General features: G+C 40.2%; 1 protein-coding gene across 1 annotated transcript in view; it reads right to left on the bottom strand.

The window, feature by feature from the left end:
* The window catches only part of THSD4 (thrombospondin type 1 domain containing 4), a 97,784-nt gene that overhangs the window by 6,464 nt on the left and 66,154 nt on the right, over positions 1 to 25,166 (bottom strand). Inside the window, exons 3-9 of the mRNA XM_027644520.1 lie at positions 19,658 to 19,833; positions 15,716 to 15,812; positions 14,554 to 14,796; positions 13,321 to 13,450; positions 11,446 to 11,650; positions 10,042 to 10,215; positions 800 to 973 (exon numbers count right to left, since the gene is read on the bottom strand). Of these exons, the coding sequence (XP_027500321.1) occupies positions 800 to 973; positions 10,042 to 10,215; positions 11,446 to 11,650; positions 13,321 to 13,450; positions 14,554 to 14,796; positions 15,716 to 15,812; positions 19,658 to 19,833 (1,199 nt within the window). The remainder of the gene's footprint in view (positions 1 to 799; positions 974 to 10,041; positions 10,216 to 11,445; positions 11,651 to 13,320; positions 13,451 to 14,553; positions 14,797 to 15,715; positions 15,813 to 19,657; positions 19,834 to 25,166) is intronic.

The raw sequence follows: 25,166 nt of genomic DNA on the forward strand, positions 1-25,166 counted from the left end.
CATAGCAGTAACCCTGTAATCTCCACCTCAGCTGTACCAGTTTAATTTCCAGCTCCTTATCAGCTGGAAGGGTTTCAGAATCTGCAGGGCAGTGAGTTACCAGCCCAGCTCCACCCAGGGCTGGCACCAGCACTCCCAAAAGCTCTCCAGGCTGTGCCAGAGCCCTCAGCAAGGGACAGAAATGCCCGGGCACAGGGTGACAGCTCCTGAAGGGCTACTGAGATGGGGATAAAGGGAAGAATTTACCTTGAGGAAAGAGCATCAGGATACAGGCCACTAACCAAATTTGGTTCTTTTGCCTGTTCTAACAGAGGCACAACAGTACTGAAGATAACTTTTGGGGTTAGCCACTGGTTTTTGTCTTATTTACCTTGGAAATCCCATATACATATATATATATATCTCCCTGCATGCATGCATGATCACAAAAGCTCTATTTTAAAAGATGCAAATCTGTTGCTTTAGTGTTCACCTGAATATGCTAAGCAGCATTCTTAGCATATTACCTTCCATTTTATAAATACACTGGGTCAGGAGATGAAAAATAAAATAAAAAAATGTACAGAGAAGAGAAGAATAAAATCTTATTTTCATCAAAATAAAAAAAAACCCAAAACAACAGCAGGTGCTGAAAATTATTGAACATCAACTGAGCAAAATACAGGAGAAAATACCCAAATATTCCACAGAGATGTAGAAATACCTTATGGTACACATCTTTATTGCACAAAAATACGAGTTTTAAATTAAAATACCAGCAGAAAACCAGCAGCTATGTCAGATATAGCACTTGGCTCACCTGTGTCCAGCCCCCAGCAAACCACTCCACTTTACCAGCACAGGGTCCATTATTACAGGGGGTGGTTTCCGAGGGTCTGTTGTTGCCACAGCCCTCCAGAGGCAAACTGCTGACGTGGTTGGTCATACAGACCACGGAGCGCGTGCGGATCCCGGCCCCACACTCTGCTGAGCACTGCGGGCAGAACACACCACAGGGTCACTGCACTGCCCCCCACACTGCACAGCAACACCAGGAGAAGCAACAGGCATGAAAGTAAATTAGTGTATGCAAAGTCACTTATTTTTACTTGTCATTCAGCTGTAGCAAATCGTCTCACGGTTTCATGCTTTTCAAAACACGAGCAGTACCTGTCTTTACAGTCAAAAATGAAAGGATTAGCTAAGAAAGAAATCTCGTTTTACAGCTTTGTAATAGCTTTCTTATTTTGCCTTCCTTCTTCCTGCCTGTAAATTCTTTCGGTTTTTTTTATTAATCTTTTTGCATCCCAATTGATAGCTCTGAGAACAGATAATTTCCATAAAGGGCTTTTCAGACACCAGTCCTATTTCAGCCTTTGATTTGTTCTCTGAGTTTCTCCTCTGACCACTTCAAGCTGTCAGCCAGGTGGATCTCCTTGCTTGAAAGGGCAAGGAAGACTCTGAGGGCTGTGGCACTGGGAGTAAAATGACTGTGTAGCATATCCTGGATGTTCCACAAGTTGATAAAATATGACAGTACAATAGAGTAGCAAAACATAAATTTTTTTGACAGGTGGTTTCAAAAGATTCAGGTAAATCCTCAGCAATTAACTGTTAACTACCAGTAGTTTTTATCCAACCTATTTCAATTGTAAATTGTTAATTAGTCTTAGAAAAGCTGGCCACAGAATTTTAGGTACATTCAATATTGCTTTTTAATGCTGTGACTTTCCAGTAACTAACATTTACCATTCTCAAAGTTTCACTGTTAAATTCTGAAAGCTCTTACTAAATAGTGATATGCAGAGTCTTATGTCACATATTCAGAGACTGTATGCACGTCATCCATAAATCATACAGGATAAATTCCAGTTTTGTCCTTAGAGCTTGCTCTTTTATCTACTGCAGCAGGAAATCTCTGATATTCCACTGTTCTAGGCAGTATCAAACTACTGACATTTAAAAACCAGAAATATGCCAAAGAAGTAAGAAATTCCTGTGTTAGACTGTTCTTTTGTTGCATATAATGGACTTTAAACACAGCAGTTATATCACACATGCAAAGAAAACCACGAGTAAATATGCAATCTATGGGAGAAAAGGATGCATTTGATTGCTATTTCAGATTTTATGTTTAACATACCATGAAATTAGGAGAAACTGTATATTTCTTCAACAATGAACACCACATTCCTTGTGGATGAATATAACTCTGCATTGGAGCACTTTTTAAACTTTATTAAATAAGAATGATTCAAAAAGCTGGTAATCAGACACAGAGTTGACCACAGCTTGATTTGGCTGCCACTGGTAATAGTGTCAGGGTTCACTTCCAGGAGTTCAGCTACAGGACAGCAGATGCCATAACAGCACCACTGTTAATAACAAGGTGAACAGATACAGTCACTCATCTTCTCAAGAGGGACCAGTGACTGAAAGTACAATTGGCTGTAAACTGCTCTTTACTCACTGAGCAACACTGGTAACCTGTGTGAAACATCTAGTCATGTTACATTTATTTCACAGATACAGAACAGAAAAATGTTTTTCCTATCAGCAAGTTGATTCCTTTCACAAGATGTTCAAACAGGATAGCAAAGCTTTACTGAAATGGAATGCCTACAAAACCAACAAGTGATTCAACTCTGTAAAGCAAATTTTTTAACAAAGTACAGTTTTGAAAAAACTAGAAATTCAGGTTTCTTCCTTCATCTGCAAGATCAAGTAATTAAACTTTGCCTAAATGATGGCTATAAGTAACATAATTAACCCTTTTTGTTGGTGATTCTGTGAAATAGTCCACTTTCACCCAGATATGTAAAACAGACCTACCTCCTCAGCAAACCAGATTTCATGGCTAAGGAGGCCTTTTCAAAGTAAAGTGGCAAAACCTTGAAAACACAAGAGTGATGTAAATGTGCCAGTAGTGACCACTTTCCTGTTTATATAAACTGAGACTAAACTGCACCCATGTCAAACAGCCCTCTCTCAGGTAATGTGGCTTTGCTGAGCCCCACACGATGGCCACCACTCAAATTACTGTGCAGAAACACATCTTGTGGCTGCTCACCTTTCATCCTTGGCAAGTATATTCAATCACATTAAGCACAGAGAACCAGATATATACTCTGTAAATACTTTTCTTATTTCTAACTAATTTTCATTTGACAACCTAATTTGCTTTTCTGCTTTGCAAACCAGAGCTGGGAACAAGTTTAGCCTATAAAGTCATCCAGAAAACCTCCACAGTCTTACCTTTTAAGTGATTATGTAGGAACTAGGCTTACATATCAAATAACAAAGGAAATACCAAATGGGAAGGTATAGGGTTGTCCTACCCTCTGCTGCAATATTTTACTACAGATTAACTGCCCTCTAAGAATTTACAAAGCAAACTTCAACCTGAGTGTTTCATGTTATGTATTTGGGGTTTTTTATGTTTTTTTTTTTTTCTTCTTTTCAGTAAAAATCTTCTATGTGAAAGCCATGGATTTCCAAAGTGCAAGGCAGGGAGTAGGGAGAGTTTGGATAATGAATCCTCCCCTTTGGTTTTCACAACTGACACACCCACTACTTTCAATTTGGTGCCATTGATTTGTTGCATTAATACATAGCAACTGCCATAACCTAACATTGTGAAACATGAGGAACTTTCACAAGCTGCAACTTTATTCTGGTCCTATTATTAAAGATATTTTGTTTCACAGTCTTGTTTTAATTGGCACAAATTCCTCAGAAACCTCTGTCTGTGTTTTAAGGAGTCTGCCATTTTTCCTCTTCCTGAGGTCCTTCCCTCATGAGTTCAATTTCAGAAGCTTTCCATACCCATTAAAAACTAAAAATAAACCCCCCTCACTCAGGGCTCTGATAGTTGTCAGAAAACAACTGAACAGCAGTCCAGGAAAATAAGGCTAGTTCCTGCAAACTTGGAAAACTGCAAGTGGAAGCCTGGATTTTTGTCAGAGCTACAAGACATGGGTATAGCAAAAAAATCCTCTTAAACAGTGCCAGTTGCCCATCACCAGTGTGCCAGCCCCACTCATTACACTCAAATGGGGCAACAGACCACAGGAGAGTGGCAGCAGGAATTCTCCTGGACCTCTAGAGCCCTTTCACTCAGGTCTCAGCATCACTGCTGGCATTAATTAAATTTTTAAATAACAACCAATTGAGTTTGAGTAAAACATTCCCATTTGTGTAGGATTTCTGTGTACCACACTTTAACCTTCACCATCTTAATTATTTCCCACAAGACAGTAAAGATTTTTATCAGTCATCCTCCTGATGTTACACTGCTGCAAAAAATAAAAATGAAGATCCACATTTCCAATACATTTATGAAACTCCTTAGCATTATTTGACCTACTCTGAGAAAACACATTTCAGAAGGGATTTTAGACAGATTATGAAACCTTTGTTTTCCCAATAATTAACTCAGACTTGTGTTTCAGAAGCTCACTTCTGCCACAGTTCCAAGACTGGGGCAGATTTTCAAAGGATGTAAAACCACTGAGAGCTGCCTTGATTTCTTAAAAAACGAAAAAGAAAGGGGTGTGTTGTAGCAAGAAATATCCTCCTGTATTGCCAAAGCATTTTCTGATACCGAGATTTGACCTGTTTCCCTTCAGAGTGCATCTATGCACACAGTAGGTGCTGGATCGGTCTCGCATGGCAGCCTTCCAAGGGAACAAACATTTTGAAATACAGTCTTAGTCTTTCAGCTGGATCATGATTGCTTTTACATACACAGTTACTTTCTTTATATGCAGTAGGTTACACTGTTGGTACTCACACAATACTGATGCTCTCAGGAGTAGTTAACGTGAGGGAACAGAACAGACTTCCTCACTACTCTGGCTCATATAATAAATATTACTTGCCTTGAGAGCTGTAAAGACTTCTCAGGGCTTGAGTGCACCAAAGCTGCCTCTCCTGGGGCCTCCACCCACACCCTGCTCATGGCCCGGGGTCTCCATTTAACCTCAGCTCTGGTCCCTCCTCAGAGATGTGCCTTTTCCCAGCCACAGCCTGGGGTTCAGTGATCCCTCACCCTTGGACTCACTTCCCAGCTCGACCCTGGCACTGCCCCATTCCCACAGACCTGCCCCAGGATCCCTGGGCTGTGTCTGACCCCAGTGACTGTCACTGCACTGACTTCCAGCTTTCCCTTGGCCCTGCCTCATCCCTGTGATGGTGCCTGATAGCCCGGCCTGGTTTGGCCCTGCCCGCCACTCGTGAGCCTGTCCTGTCCTGCCAACCTCCCCCGTCCTGCCAACCTCCCTGGGACACAGGGAAGGCTCCTCCTGCCCTGCAGGCTTGATCTGCTGATCTCGTGGAGCAGCTGAACTGTGGCACAGCCAGATCAGCTCTAGAGAAGGAAACACAAATCTCTGCAGGTCTTGGCCCCCCTTCTATCACAACTCTCCTGGCTGTGTTTCATCGCAAGTTATGAAGTGTGTTACATATTCATACATAAAGAATGCAAACCTTCTATTTCCATATGATTTCCACATGAAATCAATGAAAAGGGCTATTTTATCTTGTTTTGATTTTATACTGAAACCAAATAAACAGTGGTAATAAAAAATAATGAACTCTTGCACAAGCTCCATGGTAATTTTTTCCCCTGTTTTTTTTTCTTTTTTCCCCCCCAGGATTCAGGAGATTTTAAGTGAACTACCCAGAATTAAATAAAAAATAGTGAAAGAAGAGTGTAAGGTACAGTATTCATTGGTGGTTCCTCATCCGACTCTTCAGCAAACCCACTCAAACCTGTTAGGCAATGTTTTAGAATTGTGAGGAATAAAGCACTGAGTTTTATGAAGTTCTCTTTTCGCTACAGTTCTCTTATGGCAGATTATTACAGAAGCATTGCCATTACTCCTTTTAATGAAGAGTGAAATCCAGAGCATGTGTTTGGTTTGTTTTGATTATGCTCCCTGATGTGCAGCATTTTTTCTTTCTTCCCAAGGTTTTATTTTGGCCACAGAATCTCATTAACATCTAAGAATTGTTTGTATTTTGGCTTCTTTTCTAAGTAGGCTGTAAACATAAAACGAGAAACAAATGAACAGAGGAGATGGCAATGAGGAATAAACAAAAACGCGAGAGGGGAATGCTTCAGTTGGAAGCTGGAAGGAAACACTGGTGAGCCTCCCATTGCTGTAAATCAGGAGAATGCAGTTTCCCACTTCTGACCCACAGGAGAAGTAAACTTTCCAGCAATTAGAGCTGTCAAAGAATCAGTCAAGTGAAATGTTTGCAAGAATCTCATCTGCTCCCATCAATTCCATTCTGCTGCTGAGTTCAGTAAGGTTCACCAGATTTACTCTACTGATTAATGGATGCTGGTTGGTGGAGCTGTGCTGTTTTAATGCAGTGTGACATCTTTGGAGAATTAGCAGACAGGAAGCCATCCTTCTAAAAACGCACATAAAAATATCACAAAAGTTTGTCCAGACCCTCTATAGGCAAAAGAGGTTAAAGATCATGCAGAAGTCAAAGCCACGAAACTTAAGTTAATTCTCTTATTTATACTCAAGGTAGAGCAATAAATGTAAAGACAGGCACAGACAAATAAGATTGGTCTCACTTTGCTATTCCAGACTTTTAACCTGCAATCTTTCCCATTGAAATGGGTAAAAATTTCTATTTCTCTCAAGACTGAACCTGGGGGATATCGATACATGGTCACAAACAAATGACAGAGTATATACTTTTCAGAAAAGAAGTGTTTGTTTCCTGAGGATGAATTGCTTTCCCTCCTTCCTTTGCATGTTTCACCAGTGTGGCCACATGTCATAAGCTTTGCAGGTAAAAGAGTGTGTGTGTAATACACACACAATGGACTTTGATACCTGTTTGTCAAAATAACACAGATCAAGAACTGTATTGTTTCAGGAACATGGAGGGGTTTTTAATTACATATATAAAGAATCAGTGTGTGCAGAAACTGAATCCAAGAAGGTCGATGCCACGGGGGGAAACAGGTGGCCATAAAATACATAAATACATTGTGGGAAAACAGGAGTGGAGAACATGGCAAGAAGGCAGCCAAGTGTTATTTACAGAGCAAAGCCACAAACAGACCACCCTGAGAAGGAAACACAACTCTTACACACAAATTTGTATGTGCTCTGCAGGGTTTTAAGTGCACATATGTTATATTGCCAAAGTTACATTCAGGGAAATTTAATGACATAATCTTCCAATTCAGAACCACAGAAACTATCAATGAAAATAAAGGTAACTAGCATGATTTTTTTCATTAAATTAAAACTTTGCAAGGTTTCAGTAAAATAAGAAACCCCAAAATCTTTCCAGCATCCCTAAATTAGATCTCGCTCTATTTTTAAAACACTGTTAAAGAATATCCTTGTCAAATTCTGCACACATATGTACCACAGTTATCAAATCCTGAAATTTAACATCTGTTGGCAGCAGAGACAACTGTAATTTTTATGTTCCTGTGATTTTTCTCGATGTTTCACTAATTAACTAAGGCTATATTGTAATGCCCCATGCATCACATAAATCTGGACACGGAGGTTTGATACATCCCTTGCTGAAAGAGAAAGGACGTGTTTAACTGATCTCTGACAGCCTTCTGGAAATCTCTGCTTGCTGCATGTGCAACAGTACACATTAAGTGTTTGCAAAGTGGGTTCAGGAAAGTACAGACCAGGCCTTCTCTTAGGGCTGTAACCAAGTTTGAACTCAACCATTTCAAAGTTCCAACGTTCTCAAAAGTTAGGATAAGTTCTTTTACCTCTTATTTCCAGCCACGGCTGAAATGTCAAAATACAATGGGAAAGACTGTTCTGTGGTATTTCCAGCTGGGACTTGAAGTAGGCATGTAATAAATCTCACAAAGAAGGTCTGTTCTTGTGAGATTTCCACCACAGTTTTGCAGACTCAAGAGGTTTGAACAAGCTTTTTTAAAGCATTTGAACTTTTGGCTGCTTATCTGAACCATTTGTGGCTGCCCATCGCTGATCTGTGCTTATTGCTGGAGTGTGGCTTGGCTTAAAGCACTTCTTAAAGAATTGTTTGGGGAAATTACACACGCAAAGTCCATACACCTGGGAATGCCCATTTCCATTCTGTGACAGGATTCTCTCCTCTTGTCTTTCAAGAGGAACACATTCTTCTACAAAGAAAGAGAGACTTCTGACCCTAAAAACCAGTCCTTTTGTGGTAAAATAAGAAAGCTAATGCCAAAGGCCTGACTTTGCAAAGCTATTGACTACTCCTTTATTCCACTGACTTCCACTGGAATCACTGCCACTGGGCTCCTCTGAGCACCCCAGTTATGAGGTATGTGTGAATCTTAGAAGATCCTGCATATCCCAGCTCAAATCTACTTTTTTTCCTGAAATAAGCTGTTCCTTACATCCTCTTTGTGAATCCAAACCCACTGCTGGCAGAAGTGGTGGTGAACAATGCCAACTACAGTAGCAAGCATTTGGAAGAAATGAATCTGTACACTTATATAAACTGAGAAGGTAACAAAATCCATTCTTTGCTCTCTGGCCCTAAAATGTTTGTGGTAAGAAAAAAAACTCCAACATTTTCCACATTACCTGCTTCACTTCTATTCAACACATATAAATAAGCATAATAACATTCTACAGTTATGACCTTCAGGTCAAAAGCTGCTTTTAATTCTGCAGAGGGCAGAATATTAGTGTAGAAAAATGAAGCAAATAGTGGTAGAACCTTCACTGGAATGACTGTGCTTTGTGTGGTGGAACCAGTAGCTGATAGCAGCTGGGCCAGCTTTTTCAAGAAAGATGTCTTTGAGGGTAGAATGCATTTTTCTCTCTTACCTGTAAAATATTACCTAAAAAAAAAGGCACTGCCACTTCCCCTACAGCAAAATCTTTGCCCTTTGCACTAATACACCTATACTTCACCTGGTAACTTTCTGCCCATACTATGCCAGAGTGTACGCTGGAAAAAAAGTGACAACAGCACAGATTTATTAGTCTATATTTTTGTTTTCTTTATAAAAGCTATTTGAGTTGTCTAGAGGCTGAAAATTTTGCAGGCCTTTGATTATAACAAGAGTCTATCAGCCTTTTTAATTATGTGATTTAATTATCAGCTACCTGTTCTACTTTTGAAGTTCCCGTTCCATCTCTGCATCTAAACCATGTGCAAAATCTTCTTGAGTGTCCAAACTAATGCTCAGTCCATGAGCCTGACATTCCCAGCTTTCAGAGGTACTGCTGTGAAACAATCTAAACCATGAAATCTTTAAGTTATAGATGGAATCTTACAGCTTCAGTGAGAAATTACAATATTTGTCTGTCAAAAAAAAGGGAGACGCAACCAGGAGTTTACAGACTGAAGGCTCAGCTTGTCTCCAGATGAAGTGGATAGGCAAGCATCCACTAGAGACCAAAATACCCAGCTTTTCCTAGTCCGTGTTTGTGAGCCTTTTAATGATAGCATATAAATATCACCACTGAACAACAACAACTCTGAGCCCAATCACAAAACAAGGTCAATCACCACTGGGTTTGTTGCTTTCATGCAGAGACTCATTGGAATAAAGAACCCCCCTTGTTCACAAAGCACAAGAGCCTGAATCAAGCTTGCCTGAGTTTAGGAAGTTGTTCCCCTCTTTTCACAGCTAGAAGATAATTGTTTTATGGCTTGAACTTAAACCCAGACATCAGGCCTCAAATCTGTATCCCTTAAAAAAAGAGTGAAAGAGTTTGAATTTTAAGAGTTTGAATCTTGAGTCTCAGGGCTAAGCAGGGTAGAATAATAAATCTCAGCACACTCAATATTTTGGGAAGTTCAGACTCAGAGCCAGTTCTAAATCCAGATGTTTGGCCATATACCCACATGCCCTTTCTGTGCATTCTTGTATCTTAACACAAACTCGAGATGCCCTTGGGATCATTATGTTTTTGTTTGCTTTTGCCTGTTCAACAGATCAAGGATAAATATGGAAAATAAGATTACTCCTTTTATGGTTGTACAGATATACATTAATTCTGATGCCCCTAAGTTTTAGAAGATTTGGTAGCACAAGATGATGAGAAGCCTTACCCTGTCACTCCAGTCTGTGAGGAACCAGCTCTTGGCACAGGGGCCCATGTCACAGTTCTCAATGTCATTTGGCCGCAGCTTCATGTTACACTCCTCGTCATCAACAACGTCCCCAAGGTTGCTGACACACTTCACATCCCGAGTCCTCTGCCCCACTCCACAAGGCACTGAGCACTGCAACAAAAGGGAGGTGCATCAGGACTCTGAGCAGTGGCTTATCAGGGAGCTGGGAACATCCAGCTCATTCATTCCTGCTAAGGCAAGAGATGCAGAACTATTCTAGATTGCCAGGAGTAGGGAATAAAAGCACATCAGTCGTATTAAATCATATGCTCAGTCTGTGGTATTCTACAGTGTATCATGCTGATACATTTGGAAAACATAAAATGAAACCCCATCTTCAACAGGTCACACTGCACTTATCAAAATGAACTGCTGATATTTAAGTAGCAGGCTGACATACTCTGCATCATTTTGATCTTGACCTATAAGCAGATATGAAGCAAGAGAAATGCAAAGAAACACAACTCCTGAATCCCACTTCCAAGTTGAGGCCTTCTCCTCCTGCTTTCTTTTCTCCAGCCTCAGAGAACATTGACAGCTCTGGGTATCTCTGCCTGACACCTGGTATCTCTGGGTATCTGATGCCTGATGCACAGGCTGGGGGAAGCAGGAGCAAGGAAGCACTTCAGGAGAGAGAAAAAAGTAGGTTTAGTTTGAGGGTTTAAGCTAGAATTTTTTGTGGTCTATCCACCTACGTAATTCAGCAACTCTAAAAGTTTTTTGCTTTGTTTCATGGAATACTGAGAGATTTGTGTAACACTTCACTTAATACAGCAGGATATTCTCTCTTTCACACCATGGCCATGAAAATAATTGGGAGGGTTGTCAGCTTGACCAAACCTGTTGTAAGCAACACTGAAAAGTTAAATCTCAAAACTGTATCATCCATGTTTATCTAAAAGTCTTGGCATGGCTTCAAACCAACTACAGTAACAGCGACTACTGCCTTTATCCTAAATACATATGTGATGTTAAATAACTCCTGGAGCTAAGCCTTACATGCTGTGAGAAAGAGCAATAGGTTTGTCACCTCATGCAACCCTCTCAGGACCCTCCTACTCACACAGCATGTAAAAAAAACATTGCTTGGAAAGCTTGTGTATGTCTGTACAGACACATCTGCATGGTTTGTGGTTTTTATCTTCTTTCTGGTGAGGAAACTTTAATGGTCATAGTGAAGCAGGGGTTTACTGAACTAAGATTTACTTATTCCCAAGGCCTTCAACATTCCACTTCCCCGTTTTAAACAAAACCAAAATTCACGTTTGATTAGTGACACCTGGAAGAAAATTCTTATTCTTTTCTGAGGTTTTACGCCCCGAATGAGTCAATCATACTTACTGAGGTCCACTCTGTCCTGATCTGCCACTCACTGCAGATCTTCAGCTGGCAGGTGCTGGTGGTCTCAGGTTTCTCCAGGTGGTGGCACCGGTACTGCTGCACCGTCAGGGTGCGGTTGGCGTAGATTTGCCGGCACAAGATCTGGCGGTGCTGCATCCCCAGGCCGCAGGTTTTGCTGCACTCAGACCACTCCCCTATGTCCCAGCTGAAGGAAAAAATAAAAAAGGGGACATCCTCTTTTCAGCAAAGAATTCTCTAATACTGAATCCTAACAGAACTTAAATGACATGATTCTGATGCTGGCACAGAATCCTATAAAATAGCACTTAAACCCCTAAAAAACAACCTCTTATGAGACAACATTATACATTTGTACACACAATCCACCTGCAGTGGTTCATAATAATAGCCATGGATACAGATGGCCCAATTTATGGCCTCAAGACATATTACAAACATTACTTAAGCCTCTAATAGCTGTTTGGTTTTTTAAAGATTCTACCTATAACATATATTACTGCTCAAATGACACTTCCCAAAAGTTTAAAATGTACAGTGTAAAGGTTTTCTGCAGCAAAAACTCTAAAAAATGGCAGTAACACAAAAGTTATGCAATGCATCCAGGCATTCATTCATCAGTAAAACTGAAATAGCAAATGATAAGCAATGAATAAATACAATTCATTTTAGAGATGAAAAAAATCCCTAGATATATTCTTCTCATTCCAAGATTTCATTGTATTTCTTTTGTCACCTTTGTACAAATATGTCATTTTCCCCTTTCAGTGTTCATTTCAAGCATGGAGACAGACACAAATAAGGGAAGTATCTGAACTGTTCACGTATTTTTTTTTCAGAACTCTTGTGGAGAACAAGCAAAATATTTGTATTTAAATATTTAAATTTCTTTGTTTATATTCTTGACATTATCCTGAATTAATATGAGTTGTTAGAAAGAAAAAGCTTTTGGTAAGAGAAGATGGCTCCACGTAAACGGCTTCAGAAATTCCTGAGTATCTAATACACACCAGGAAATTGCTTTCAGCCATCTCTGACACTGTAACAGCACTTAACACCACTGGAAATCTCCATGGGATAAGGAGATTCTGCTGCTCAGAAGAGAACTGAGGAGTGTAACCACCAGAGAGATGGAAAATTGACCTAAAACAACGTTGCTACAATGGCAACTGGGTTTAACACTTTTCTTGGTATGCTCCCTGAATGAATTGTCCTTTTGGGTGGGGGGTGATATTTTTATTTTTCATTATTGACTATTTAAAACCTGTTGCTTAGCCAATTGCAATGCACAGTGTCATTTCAGAAGGAAATCACTGCAGAGCTGGACTAGTGTGCTGGAAACAAGGGCCACCACTTCAGAATCCAGTCATGGAGCTGAAGAACTACCCAATTCAAAGAGAGGGGGTATTTACCAGGGACCTGCTGTGAGCACTGTCTCATCTTTAAACACGACACCATGGAATGAAAAGGTGGCCACTGCAGCACCTGGATCTAATGTGGAGTGATAGAACCCAGAGAGCCTCTTCTTTAGACAGGTATGTGCAGAAACCTCCCACTTGAAAAAAGATGTACCCACAGAGACCATGTAGCCTGTGCCTGCCTGAACAATCACACACATTTTGAGGAACTGCTACACTTACTTTTGCCAACTTCCCTCTTGCCTACTCCGAACACTATTCTCCCTGTGAAGGGGAAGAAGGCCAACAACAACTAAGGAAAAAAATCCACTACACTTTATGACACAAGGGTAGAGTACTTAGAAGATCAAACTAGTTTCCTGCTCAGAATTGCCTCTTTCACAGGCAAAACCTCAACGGCACTGCCTTATTTCACTTGACATAAATTGTAATATCTTACAAAGCTGGACATGGGAAGAGGTTGCAGGCCTCCTCTTCTGGGATGGGTTTGGTACTGCTGTCACAGTAACCCTCAGGGACCTCCTCATGAGTGATTCTGTTGACACAGTGGAAAATTGGGTACTGTGATCCTGAAATGGAGAAGAAAATTAGGTGAAGGATTGCAAAAGACTCTGCAGTTCTAACAGTAGCATCCTCCACTGATGTAGAAAGGAAAAGCAGAACCTAACAACAGGAAATACAGACTTTATCCCAAATTTCCAAATGTAAGAGCTGAATGCTGTACTGTTTACATTGTAATACTATGGGAAGTATTTAGTATATAGAAAGTATAGCACAGCACTGTAGGAAAGGCTGAGAAAACATGTTCCTGGGTCTGCATGACATCTTTACAGTACAGAGAGTACAAACATTAAGTATTTAGGCAATTCAAAAAACATGCAGCCAAGAGGCCACAATACAGGCTTGGCAGGAGGAAGAAACTAGCAGTTATTCTGTCGTGCTTCTGGAAAGAGACTGGGCCTCCTGACTTCAGTTACGTGGAGAGTAAATACAGGAGAACATCATCCACTTTACCTGGATTTTGCAAAGATCCATCAGGCAAAGCTTACAGGTTAAACATCACCAAAAATGACTACTCTTCATATTTAATGCTCAGTCTTTAAGTAACTTTCATGCCAGAGCAGAAAGACAGAACTCTACTATTAGTGCAAAGAGCCAACATGTGAGCTTGTATTTGGTAAACAAAAAGTTAAAGTACATTAACCCAGCCAAGGAGAAGTGGTCAAGGTACAACCAACAACTGCCAGTTCAACCACTTGAAGCCAGACCCACTGACTTAAAAATTGGGTGATTTTAGTAGTTTTGGGCTATTCTACAGCAAATAACTCCAAAAGACTAATTATTTATTGGTATTGGAGCCTGATTAGTGCAGAAACTCAGGATTAGGCTGAGAAAGAAACCACAAACGGGAAAATTAACTTTGAACTGAAAATGCTAGATTTTGCTTAGGTTAGACCTAACTTTCTTGCACAGAATGAAATAAACACCAGTGGAATGCTATTCAACTGCAGATACGCAGTTTACACTTCTTCCCACAAACTTCCTGGAATGCTTTCCTCCCTTTCCTGGAATGCTTTCCTTTGCAGATTTCATATTTGTCATTTTGCCTTTGAAATGCTGGAACTCTCCCAGGAGCCATCTCTTTTCTGTGCCTGGTGTACAAAGCACTCACCTTTCCCACAGGTGGTAGTGCACTCAGTTTTTCCAACCTGTTTCCAGTTGTGTTCTCGGTTTTGCCTTGGCTGTTGCATAGCAGGCACCTGGTTTTCTGGCTGATGAGAAGGAAATCTTCCTGGCTGAATTACTGGAAAAGTTCCAGCTGACTGTCCAGTGAGAATGTCTGTCTCTCTGTGCAAATCCTCATCCTCATGACTTGCACCTTCTGACATTCCCAACTGACCATTCAACGGCTCCCCTGATGATGGACACATAACAGAAAAGGAAAATAATGAGCCTCACATGCAAACATCAGTCTATGCTCTGATCCACTAATAATCAGAACTGGAGTTTCATTAAATTTGGAAGCAGCTTTGATCTGCTATGTAGAGAATTCCTAATAGTGACCTGCAAAGACTGTGTTGTTTTAAATTAAGATAACCAAGTCTCAGTCTGCAAATACATTAAGACTCTCCAAACACACTGCAGAGTTAATGCACCCAGTGTGTCAAAATGTCCCAAAGCTTTTTTGTTTTGTACCATGCTCTGCATCCTGTGCCTCCCCATGGTCCAGCACAGCTGCTCCTCATTACAAACAGGCTGCAAACAGACTTAGAAATTTGTCAAGGCAAGTCACGACCAGCAAAACGAGGACCAAATTCACTTGTAAATATTCTACTGTCCTTCAGGACTTCCTAGAGTACACACAGCACACATCCACAGCTCAGGCAGGAGCACAGGCTGCCCAGATTCTGCCTTGGGACCGAAACACTGTTCTGTTTGATCCTCTCCAGTTGGGAGAAGAAAAAGAAACTGTGAAAAGTTGTTTCAAATTATCTCACATTCTGAAAAGAAAAATCATGTTTTATTTCATTTCTGAGAGAAGGTTACAATGCTCCAGCTCATCCAAACCCATGGCTAAAATTTTAATAACAGAACTGTTACTGAAAGCAGAAATCTGTGAGCAGATTCCCTGCTAAAGTATAAATAATCCCTGCCTGTATTAATTCACTGAAGTTACTAAATCTATGCTGACATCTCATTCAGCATGTAGGGTAAAATTCTGGGCCCCTCCCACATCAATGGCACCATTTACACTGAATTTAATGGTATGAATTTCTCCATTAGTTTATTGGGTAACAAAATGCGTTAAATAATAGGAAATGGTGGCATTTTACCTGGCCTCCTGTGAGCAAGCAGCTGAGGACTAATGACATTGTCTCCTGGAATGATATACTCGTAATGGATACCTGGGTTAGGCTGCTGATGTATCATCTAAAAAGAAAAACAGCCATATATTGAGTCCTTCCATTTGTTACTACTACTTAAATATCAACTTGAACTGCTCAGCTACATAACATCATTTTTCATCAGTCATGATAGAAGCAGTGGCTAATGACTGTCTCCAGAAAATACAAGAAGGAAACACAAGTTACTCTGTGTTTGTAAAGAAGAAAATACAAGTTACTATTTGCAAGGAAGAAAATACAAGTTACTGTGTTTGCAAACTGAGTCAGCTTATGATGGCACAAAAACTATTTGTCTAAATCTTCTTTGAAGAACATAAAACTGCCATGCTTGGGGCTGAGGTGGGCTGTGGCTGCACCAGCTATGGCTGTGCCTCTCAGCAGTGAGAGCAGCAGAGGCTCATACCAGGCCTCAGCAGCAGAAGAGACGGTCCTGAGGTCAACAAAATATTCTCAGAGAGCAGGAGCTTGACAGATGCCTGAGGAAATGAAAGTAAGGGAGGAACAAAGCAGAGAAAAACAAATACCACAACGCCCAATAGACACATTTGGCCTTCTACCTTTTAAAGGTCCACCTGTGGAACTTGAACAGAGCACATGCACACAGCACACACGTGTTCTTCTGCGTGTGCATCTCCCAAATCCAAGTGTTCCTTCCCACACTGTGCAGATACCTCAGCAGCACTCCCTGGAGCCTCAGCAATCACCCAGCTAAAACTACTGACATTGTGCTGCCCTGGCCATAAGCCCTGCTCCTCAAAGGTGAAGGGAACACATTCCAAAGGCCACGTTCCTGTTACAGCAGCTGAAGAGTGCCCGTGCAACCCTCCTGCTTCCTTCCACGCTCATTTGCAGCTGAATGAAGGTGTAATCTAAGTGCAGCCAGACTCCCACTGCTTTACAGCAAGCCACAGCTCTATCAAAGTGCTCATTATGAAACACAGGCAGGATCTATAAGGTAAATGTGAAAGTGAAGCCGAGTGTTTTCAGAGCACTGTTACACAGGCCCACGTGAGCTGACACCAGGCAGGCTCTGACAGTCGCTGTTACTTTGGGATGCTTGTTTAAGCAGAGAGGCAGAATGGGACCTGAGCAAGCTTTGACTTTATAACAGCTTTTTAAAGCTGTCAGTAGCACACTCCATACCCAACTGGCTTCTGTCATGTTGTTGCTGTGAGCCTGAGCATTCTCACACCAGGAATGCAGGGGTATCATAAGCTGCTAATTGCACTACTTTTGCTTTGATTACTTCAGTACTGCTTCTAATGACACTTATGCTTTAGTCCCAAACTCTCAGTGGGGACCAGTCTGGTAGAAGCCTCAGATTACACTCCAAGTACCTTTTTAAAAAAACAAACAAACCCAAAAAACCTCCAAGCAAGGAGCTTGCACCAGCTCCTTGGTTCTGACAATGCATGGACCTAAAAGAATAAGTCATGCTATGCTAATGGCCTAATGACCCAGCAGAGCACAATTAATGCTTCAAGGCTTCACTAAGTTCATCATATCAATTAATACCAACTAGGGATTCAGACCTTTGTTTTTCCTTGTGTCAGAATCACTTTTTCCTTGCCAAGTATAATAGCTGTTCCTCTAAAACCTGTCCCTCAGAGATCACTCACTTTTCTGAACCATCAAATAATGCACCGCCTGTAGTATTTTTTTGTAAGGGTTGGTCCTTCCACTGTCACTTTGTTATCCAAAAAATACACCCTCTGTGTTTGGTCCTGAGAGATCCAAGAACTGCGAGCTGACTTCAGCCCCTTCCAGAATCAGGACCCTGCTCTTTAGATGGTTCCAGGAGCAACTTCCCAGTTGTTCATATGGTTTTACCATCACATTTCTCAAAACAACTGACAGACGTGTAATAAAGAGTTTAACTGCTGAAGTCCCTAATCAGTATATTGTCCCAGCTTTCCTGCAGGAAAATTCCTGCAATGACAGAATAGTTTGCTCTGAGTTAGTGGACCTAAGTCTTTGTAGCAACGTTTACTTCACACTTGGACAGAACTTGCATCTCTTTATCTTGCTGTTATAACCTCCTGTAAAACAGAGAGCTTTTTCCTCTCCATTTTCAGAGTGCAAGAAAGACAGCACAATCTCAGGCAAACAGGACAGAAAGCCATTTGGAGTTCCCATCTGCAAATCTCTTCATTCTGCTACACAGAGCATAAAGATCATGAGTATGGATGAAAAGAGAAGTGCACGATTCAGGCAAGACAAACTCTGAAGAAAGACATCTGTATCTGCATGGCTACACATTTCAAACCCATAAGAGAGGCTGTGTCACGCTGATGATTGATTTTCTTTCATCTAGCACTATCCAGCTTTATCTTCCCACACTACATTAAAAAAGACAGTGAACTATCATCTTATAATGAATTGTAGTATTCCTCATATGAACAAGAAACATCTCAGATAAGAGTCCAGCCAAATTAGATGTGGCAATTCACACCAGCAGCCACAGAGCAAACTGATAAAGCTGTGCCCATCATGTCAACCTCTAAGAGTCACTGCAAAAGCAAAAAAAAAACCAACCAAAAAAACCAAAGAGACTAAGCCTAAACTAAAACATTACACTATCATAAATTTAAACTTCAGGCTCTTTTATGGTATTACTTTGGAAATATCTGTTTAATCCATTTCCTGACCCTTTTCTCTCTGGGTCATTACATATTAGGCATCAATCAGCTGACAATAAAAACTTACAGCCAAGCCTCAGCTCACAAACCCTGTAACTGCACAATGACACATGGATTTTAAAAACATAGAGTCTACATTGCAGAACTAGTCCAATCACTTATTTTTCCAGGCTTTTGCCAGTTGTACATTGCCATCAATGGGAAAAGAAGTTTGGATCAGTTGGACCAGATGATCTTAAGAGGTTTTTTCCAACCTTAATGATTCTAACGTTAGCATAATTATGACACTGCTTTATTAAGGCACCATATAGCAGATGGGGAATAACTCTGCCAACATTTAACTTTTCCCAGCTTAGTAATCAGGGTAGTTACTATTAATTCTTCTATGAAATGACCCAGGACACTCAATTTTCCAACCATATTGCACTCAAGAACAAAAAAGCCAGAGCTGGATGAAACAATCATATAATCAGCTGAACTGGTTTTTTTCAATAAATTGATTTACTATGTGGGAGTGTATGATCTAAGAACATACCATTTATCTTTGAATAAGTTGCAATCAATTCCAGTTATATTTTTTACTTCAGTATGATGAACTAAAAACCTGTCCCATCTGAAGTACAAAGCTTTTTCAATATTTCTCCCTCTTGGATACAATTTGTCCTTTCTCTTCCTTTCTCAAATAGCTATTATCTATAGTCTCCTAGCACAGTTTCATATTAAATCTGTCCTGCTTCAAATCCTACATTCTATAGGTTTTCTGCATTGTTTCTTTTAAAGAAAACTGAGATGGTACCCCTCTGTGAGAGGTCTTGTCTGGCTTAGGTATTTGCTTGTTCACCATAAAATTAAACTATTTGCTCCAATTAAACAATTTTGTTTCAATAGAAAAGTATCCAGAGAAAATCCAGTTCACAAAAAAAAAAAAAAAAAGGAAAGAAAAAAAGAAAAGAAAAAGGCCCAGACATTTATATGTTTTATCTATTTTACTGAACAAGTAAAATTGGGTTTACTGGATCAGTTAACTCTGAGGGAAAAAGGCTTGATTTACATTTCCTATGACCTGGAGCAAGATGGAAACAATGGCAAACAAGTGTAAAATAACAGAAGTAATGTTTCAAACTTAAAGTAACAAAGCATTGGTACTGAATGTAATTCTAGTGTCGCATGTTAACAATGAACCGAACATTTTGTTTTTCCATCAGGAAGATGAATCTAAACACTAACTCACATAGACATCAAGGACTTCATTTGTTGGGCCATCTGCTAAAAACGACTCCCCTGCAGTGCTGGAGATCTCGTTTGGGCGCCTGTAGGTGAACATTGTCCCACCACCTTCGTATCTCCCGGGCCGATCGATCGCCCAGTTCCCGTTGATGATGGACCGTCCCGAGCGGCTCCGCAGGGCTGCAGGGATGGGACACAAACACAAGGACTTGGGTCAGAGGAGATCACCTTCACACTCTGGTGCCCAACCCAATCCCCAGAGGAGCAGAGTACACTGCCAGGGATTCTCCAATGCCAAGGGACGAAGCTGTTGGAAAGAACAACTGGATTAGTGGTTGTGGAAAAAGAAAACCCCAAACACAACGCAATCTTAGAAAGCTTTGTCTGAACACTTTGTATGTTTATGCTGGAGGAAAAGAAAGGAGAATCAAAGACAGTTTGGAAAACTTCTCCAACAGTTTCTCTGGTCACAGGTGGTCCTGTGACTCTCAGCGAGGCAGCGGCACATGCTGAACACGCACGGATGCCAAGAAAGTGGTGTTCCTCCACTTTCTTCCCACTGAATTGATTATTTTGTGATTTAGGGAGAACAAAATACTGAGTCAGACACAGGAAATCAGTACATTACACAGTGTAGAAGCACCAAACAATTTAGGGACACGGGAGTATCCTGAGTTGCTAAAATATCCCAGTTATTCTTCATGGAGCCGTTTGGCCAGTGCCTCCATTTCCCTTTCAGAACAGGATTTTTTTGCCAGAACATCTGCAGGGCCCTGATCTGCAGCACAGTTTGGAATGATGAGCTCTCTTGCATAAGGAAAAGTGACTTGCAAATCAGATACTTGTCAGAGAAGGATAAAATATGGAGCCAATATCCAGCTGGGCAGTGCATTCCCTTTGTTATCATGGGCAAGTCACTGCTTTAGCGACTCAGGTGCCTCTGTTCCTTCTGCTTCCTGTATCTGTTTATGTGACTAAGTCCTTAAGGTCAGAAACTCCTGCACATATATGTGCATAATTATATGCAATATTGGTTATATATTATTTAAAAATATAGTAATATCTTGAGGCTGAAACCACATCAGACATTGTTTAAGCACACTGGAAAGACACAACCCTTTCTCTAAACTCATAGATTTTCCATTTTATTATGAAAGAGTTTGCTTTTAAATACAGACTTCAAAACAGACAACAAAATTTGCTAATACCCTTGGTTGTATATTGCTTGGTAATTTACTTTTTAAAATGTAAATTCAAGGTACAAGCTTTGAACTTACAAAAATTTAGGGTCAAGGATCCAGATACTCCAGAGACTGTTTCTTCTGGCCGTGCCCCAGCAACTGTGATACTCAGTTAAAATGCCCTCAAAACTACACACAACTATTTATGTTACTGGGAAAAACTTAAGAAGTCTACATGCATGGCCTAAATGATGGGAAATTAAATTTATGCCATTAATTCCAAAGTAACGCACATTAGAGAAGAAAGTTAAATTGTTTGTACATATTCCAGACATCTGAATTAACTTCATTAATCAATAGAAGCAGTCTTTCTGCTTTTGCTGCAGGCCTCTCAGTGAACACCAGCGTGACCGTGTGGAGAAAAACATCACAGAATGTCAGTGTAAAGGGACATCATGTTAGGATAGAAAAAGACAGCAAGAGAACCACCCTGCAAGGATCACTGTTCTTGTATATAAATAAGGGATTTTAAGTGCAATACTACTGCCACATTTCAGAAAGCACATCAACCACTTCACTACTCCTCTTTGACCACCTCCTTGGGGAAAGAAAACCTGTATTGTCAAAATTCCATAGTTACAGACAAAGATGCAGGCAAATATAGACATGTGGGTTAAATGGCCACCATGAAATCCAGGGAATTGGACAGATCAGTATCTTCATGCACAGAGCAAGTTCTGCCTTGGACCCTACCAAAGACTGAGCTGCTCTCCAGGCTCAAAGCCAACCCAGCACAGGACAGGACAGAACATCCTGTGTGAAGGGACAGTGCCACTGCCAGTGTCCTTGTCTTAAGTTTTAAATTCAAAGTCTTTTTTCCCCTCTGTAGGAAGGGTTGCTGGTGACTACCCAACTATATAATTTACTTAATATTGCTGAAATCTTTCATAGCAGATGACTTCATTGTGGTTTGTGATAAAATCTGTAAACAGTGCTTGGATACCATCACACTTAGGTCTCTTCTATGTCCTTACCATTGTTATTCATGGATGGAAGAGCAATGGTTCATTACACAAAGTGTGACTTCATCAGTCTTCAAACACCAACCCACTCCAGTTTTCAGGTTTGTCTGTCATTTCAAGTCAGCTTGCACTGGTTTGCCTTATGCAGAAACAGGGGTATGCAACATTAATGTATTATCTAATAACTAACAAACATCTGAATTGCAGTCACATGGGATTTATGAATCATTCCTGCCCCAAACCAGTACTGTCACACCTCTGACAGAGGTAAAGGACTCAGCAACCTACTTTTTCATAACAAAGGATAGGAAAACACATGTGCAATCTGTAAATTTAAAATTTAAATTAGTTTGGTCTTTATTATTAGCATCCCAATTTCTGCAAGAAAAAATTTAAATAGTATTAAATCTGCTTTTAAAGGAAAACAAGGTAGAAATTGAATAGAATGGGTATAAAAGTAAACAATTTTATTTACAAGAGTTTATATTATTGCATTTCATTCTTCCTACACTGTAAGAATTTTTTTTTTTTACGGTTCTGGACAAAATGTAAGATGTAGAAAGGTGAAGGATTAAAGCAGCTGCTACCACCAGCTCTGAACCCATGAGAAAGAAGCCCATATTGATGACAGTGTTTACTTTCAAGGAAATACATGGGACAGGCCCTGGACCACTTGTCCCTGTGAAGAGCCTCGATGGGTGAAGTTTAAGACTTCTAATTCTGCCTGTCCAAAATACTCTATGGATTTGAGTGGACAGGCAGAGCTGCACCCACACAAACCTGGAGGGACTGAGTCACAGGGGAGAACTTCCCACCTTTTCAGGCTTCACTGACACACTCACAAAACAGTCTCTGCACCATAAACATGAGCTGAAAAATATTTTATACAACATCAGCCAGGAAAACAGCCTCATCATTACTCACACAGGGCTGTGAGGAAAAATTATGGCTCACACACTATTGCACACAGGCTAAATATGAAACCCAGTCACACTGTTTCCTTGCTATTTATACACTATTTACACTTGTTACTTTTTAATTCAAGCAACTGTGGATTAAACACTTCTGCAAAATTTATTGGAGACTGGTTTTACGTTGGTTTATTAATGTGGAACACTTCCTCAACTTTATGATCTGGGTATTTTTTCTTAGATTGATGCTAAACAAATAAGATAAATGAATTATCAAGAGCTCAGAAAAAAGCAAGAGCTGGCTAAGATTAAATTGTTATTAATAATGAAGCTGTAGAAAGATGGCTGTCTGAGAAACTGCGAGCACATTAAACTTTCATTTCAAATCCATCATATGACAGATTTGAAAGAGGCCTCTCCATGAAAAGGGAAAATGTTCCTCTTTTATGTTTTGATCACTCTGCAGCTACCACCTCAACTCTGCCCCCTGAAGAATTTTTATGGTGCTAATATTTTTTGCCAAAGCATGAAAGATTATGAAAAGCTCTACCATTAATTCCTCATGAGGAATTTCTCATACAGGCTGTAGCTCATTTAATCTATCTTTCATCTTTGAAACAGCTTTTTAACTAAAACAGTGTTGTTTACAGTGGCCTTCAATAATGTTTTGCACGAGCTGTACAGAGTATTTCAGGATATAAACTCTGATTAGCATTTCCATATAAGTAGTTTGATATATTTTGTAAATGTCTTGCTGAATGACTCCCATTTTTCTAACCATATCTGAAGAGAAATATTTTATATGTGGGTAGTACACATTTTATGTGTATTTGCAGTACACTTTCACCCAAAATAGGCACAGCACCAATAATAAAATGAAACCCCTCAAATCTGGCAACAGCACTAATATCCAGAGTAATACAGTACATTTTTCTGTCCTAAGGCCGTTCTGTCTGGGAGAAGTGTCCTAAGTCCTACTTAATTGCTTTACAAACCACAGTAAGACTTCAGACAGACAGAATCAAAGTTATTTCCCATATACAAAAATTATGAAGGGTCTCTCATTTGGTCCTGACCCAGAGTGAGGCAGAAAACAGCTCCTCTCTGCTGGGAAGAGGATGCACGTCTGCAACTGTGGCAGTGGGAATGGAAGGGAAGACTCATGCTGCTGAAGTCAACTGTGAATTGCTGGTGATTTAATCCAGGGAACCTGGACAAGCTGCAGATGCACTCAAGGTGCAAGTCAAAGATTGATAAAACACTGTAAAAAGTTCTTTGATAAAAGTCCTCAAAGGAGGCACCAAGAACAGGCAATTGGGAGAGGAGGGTGGGGCTCTCAAGCTCCATTTGTTTTGCAGCTGCCAATTCAACCAAAGCATCTGACAGGCAACTATCTTATTTTTACACTATTAGCACAATTTTTACTTGACACATCATATTTTGAGCATATTTTTATGAGCATATTTTATTTTAATAAGCCTTTTCTTTTTTAATTCTGTTGCTGTTTCAGTTGAATTAAAATGCAAGAATATCTTGGCCATACTAGCTCTCTATAGAAACAACACCACCTTCCCAGTATGTTTAAAGAAAATGCCCAGATACAGCTGCAGTAAGTAAGAAGACTAGTTCTGAATAAGCACTATGACCAAAGACATGAAAGAAATGCCCAGTTTCTACTGTTTATGTTTCCTGCGCAAAAATAAATTATATGGGGCTTTCAGAGCTAAACCTAAAATACTCACACACTGGATTATAAAAATCAGAGCAGGATGGTGCATCTCGTGCTGCTAAACCACACAGATGCCCCTGTGCAATCTCCTGGGAGAATTCAGTTGGTTTCGTGGTACAAACCATGAGGAACTTCACAGAAAGAGAAACTTGGAAGTGAGGGTTTTGTTGGAAGAGTCCAATGAAATATGCACTAGTCCAAATGGATTCTCTGAAATAACTCCTTTCTAAAAGGATAGATATTTGCTGATTACCAGAACACACCTTAGTTACAGAGCATTAAGAATAAATTTGGCACAAACTGAATTATCTATTATTTGCCTCTGAGTTTTTGAATTCAAACTCCTATTGAGGTCATGGCAAAGCTCCCACAGGACTCTCAGCTTAATTCAAGAAATATGAGTAGGGTTAAGATCTCATGATCAGCAAGAATCAAATGATTTTAACAATCTGATCCTACAAAACCCTTATTCCAGAGCCAACAGAGGATATTAGAAAATGGTCAGCAGTTCACTGACTGGGCTCTAAATTAGTATCAGATTGTACAACTCAAACCTGAAGACAGTGTCTCTGCAGGTTGAGCACCTTTACCTCTTGCACTGTATTTAGTTTCTTCACTGGTAACTCATACAAGGTAAGGGTACAGATCTCCTGTGACAAAAATGGGACAC

Source organism: Corapipo altera, unplaced genomic scaffold, assembly GCF_003945725.1.
Source record: "Corapipo altera isolate COAL_440 unplaced genomic scaffold, ASM394572v1 50, whole genome shotgun sequence".
Lineage (NCBI taxonomy): Eukaryota > Metazoa > Chordata > Aves > Passeriformes > Pipridae > Corapipo > Corapipo altera.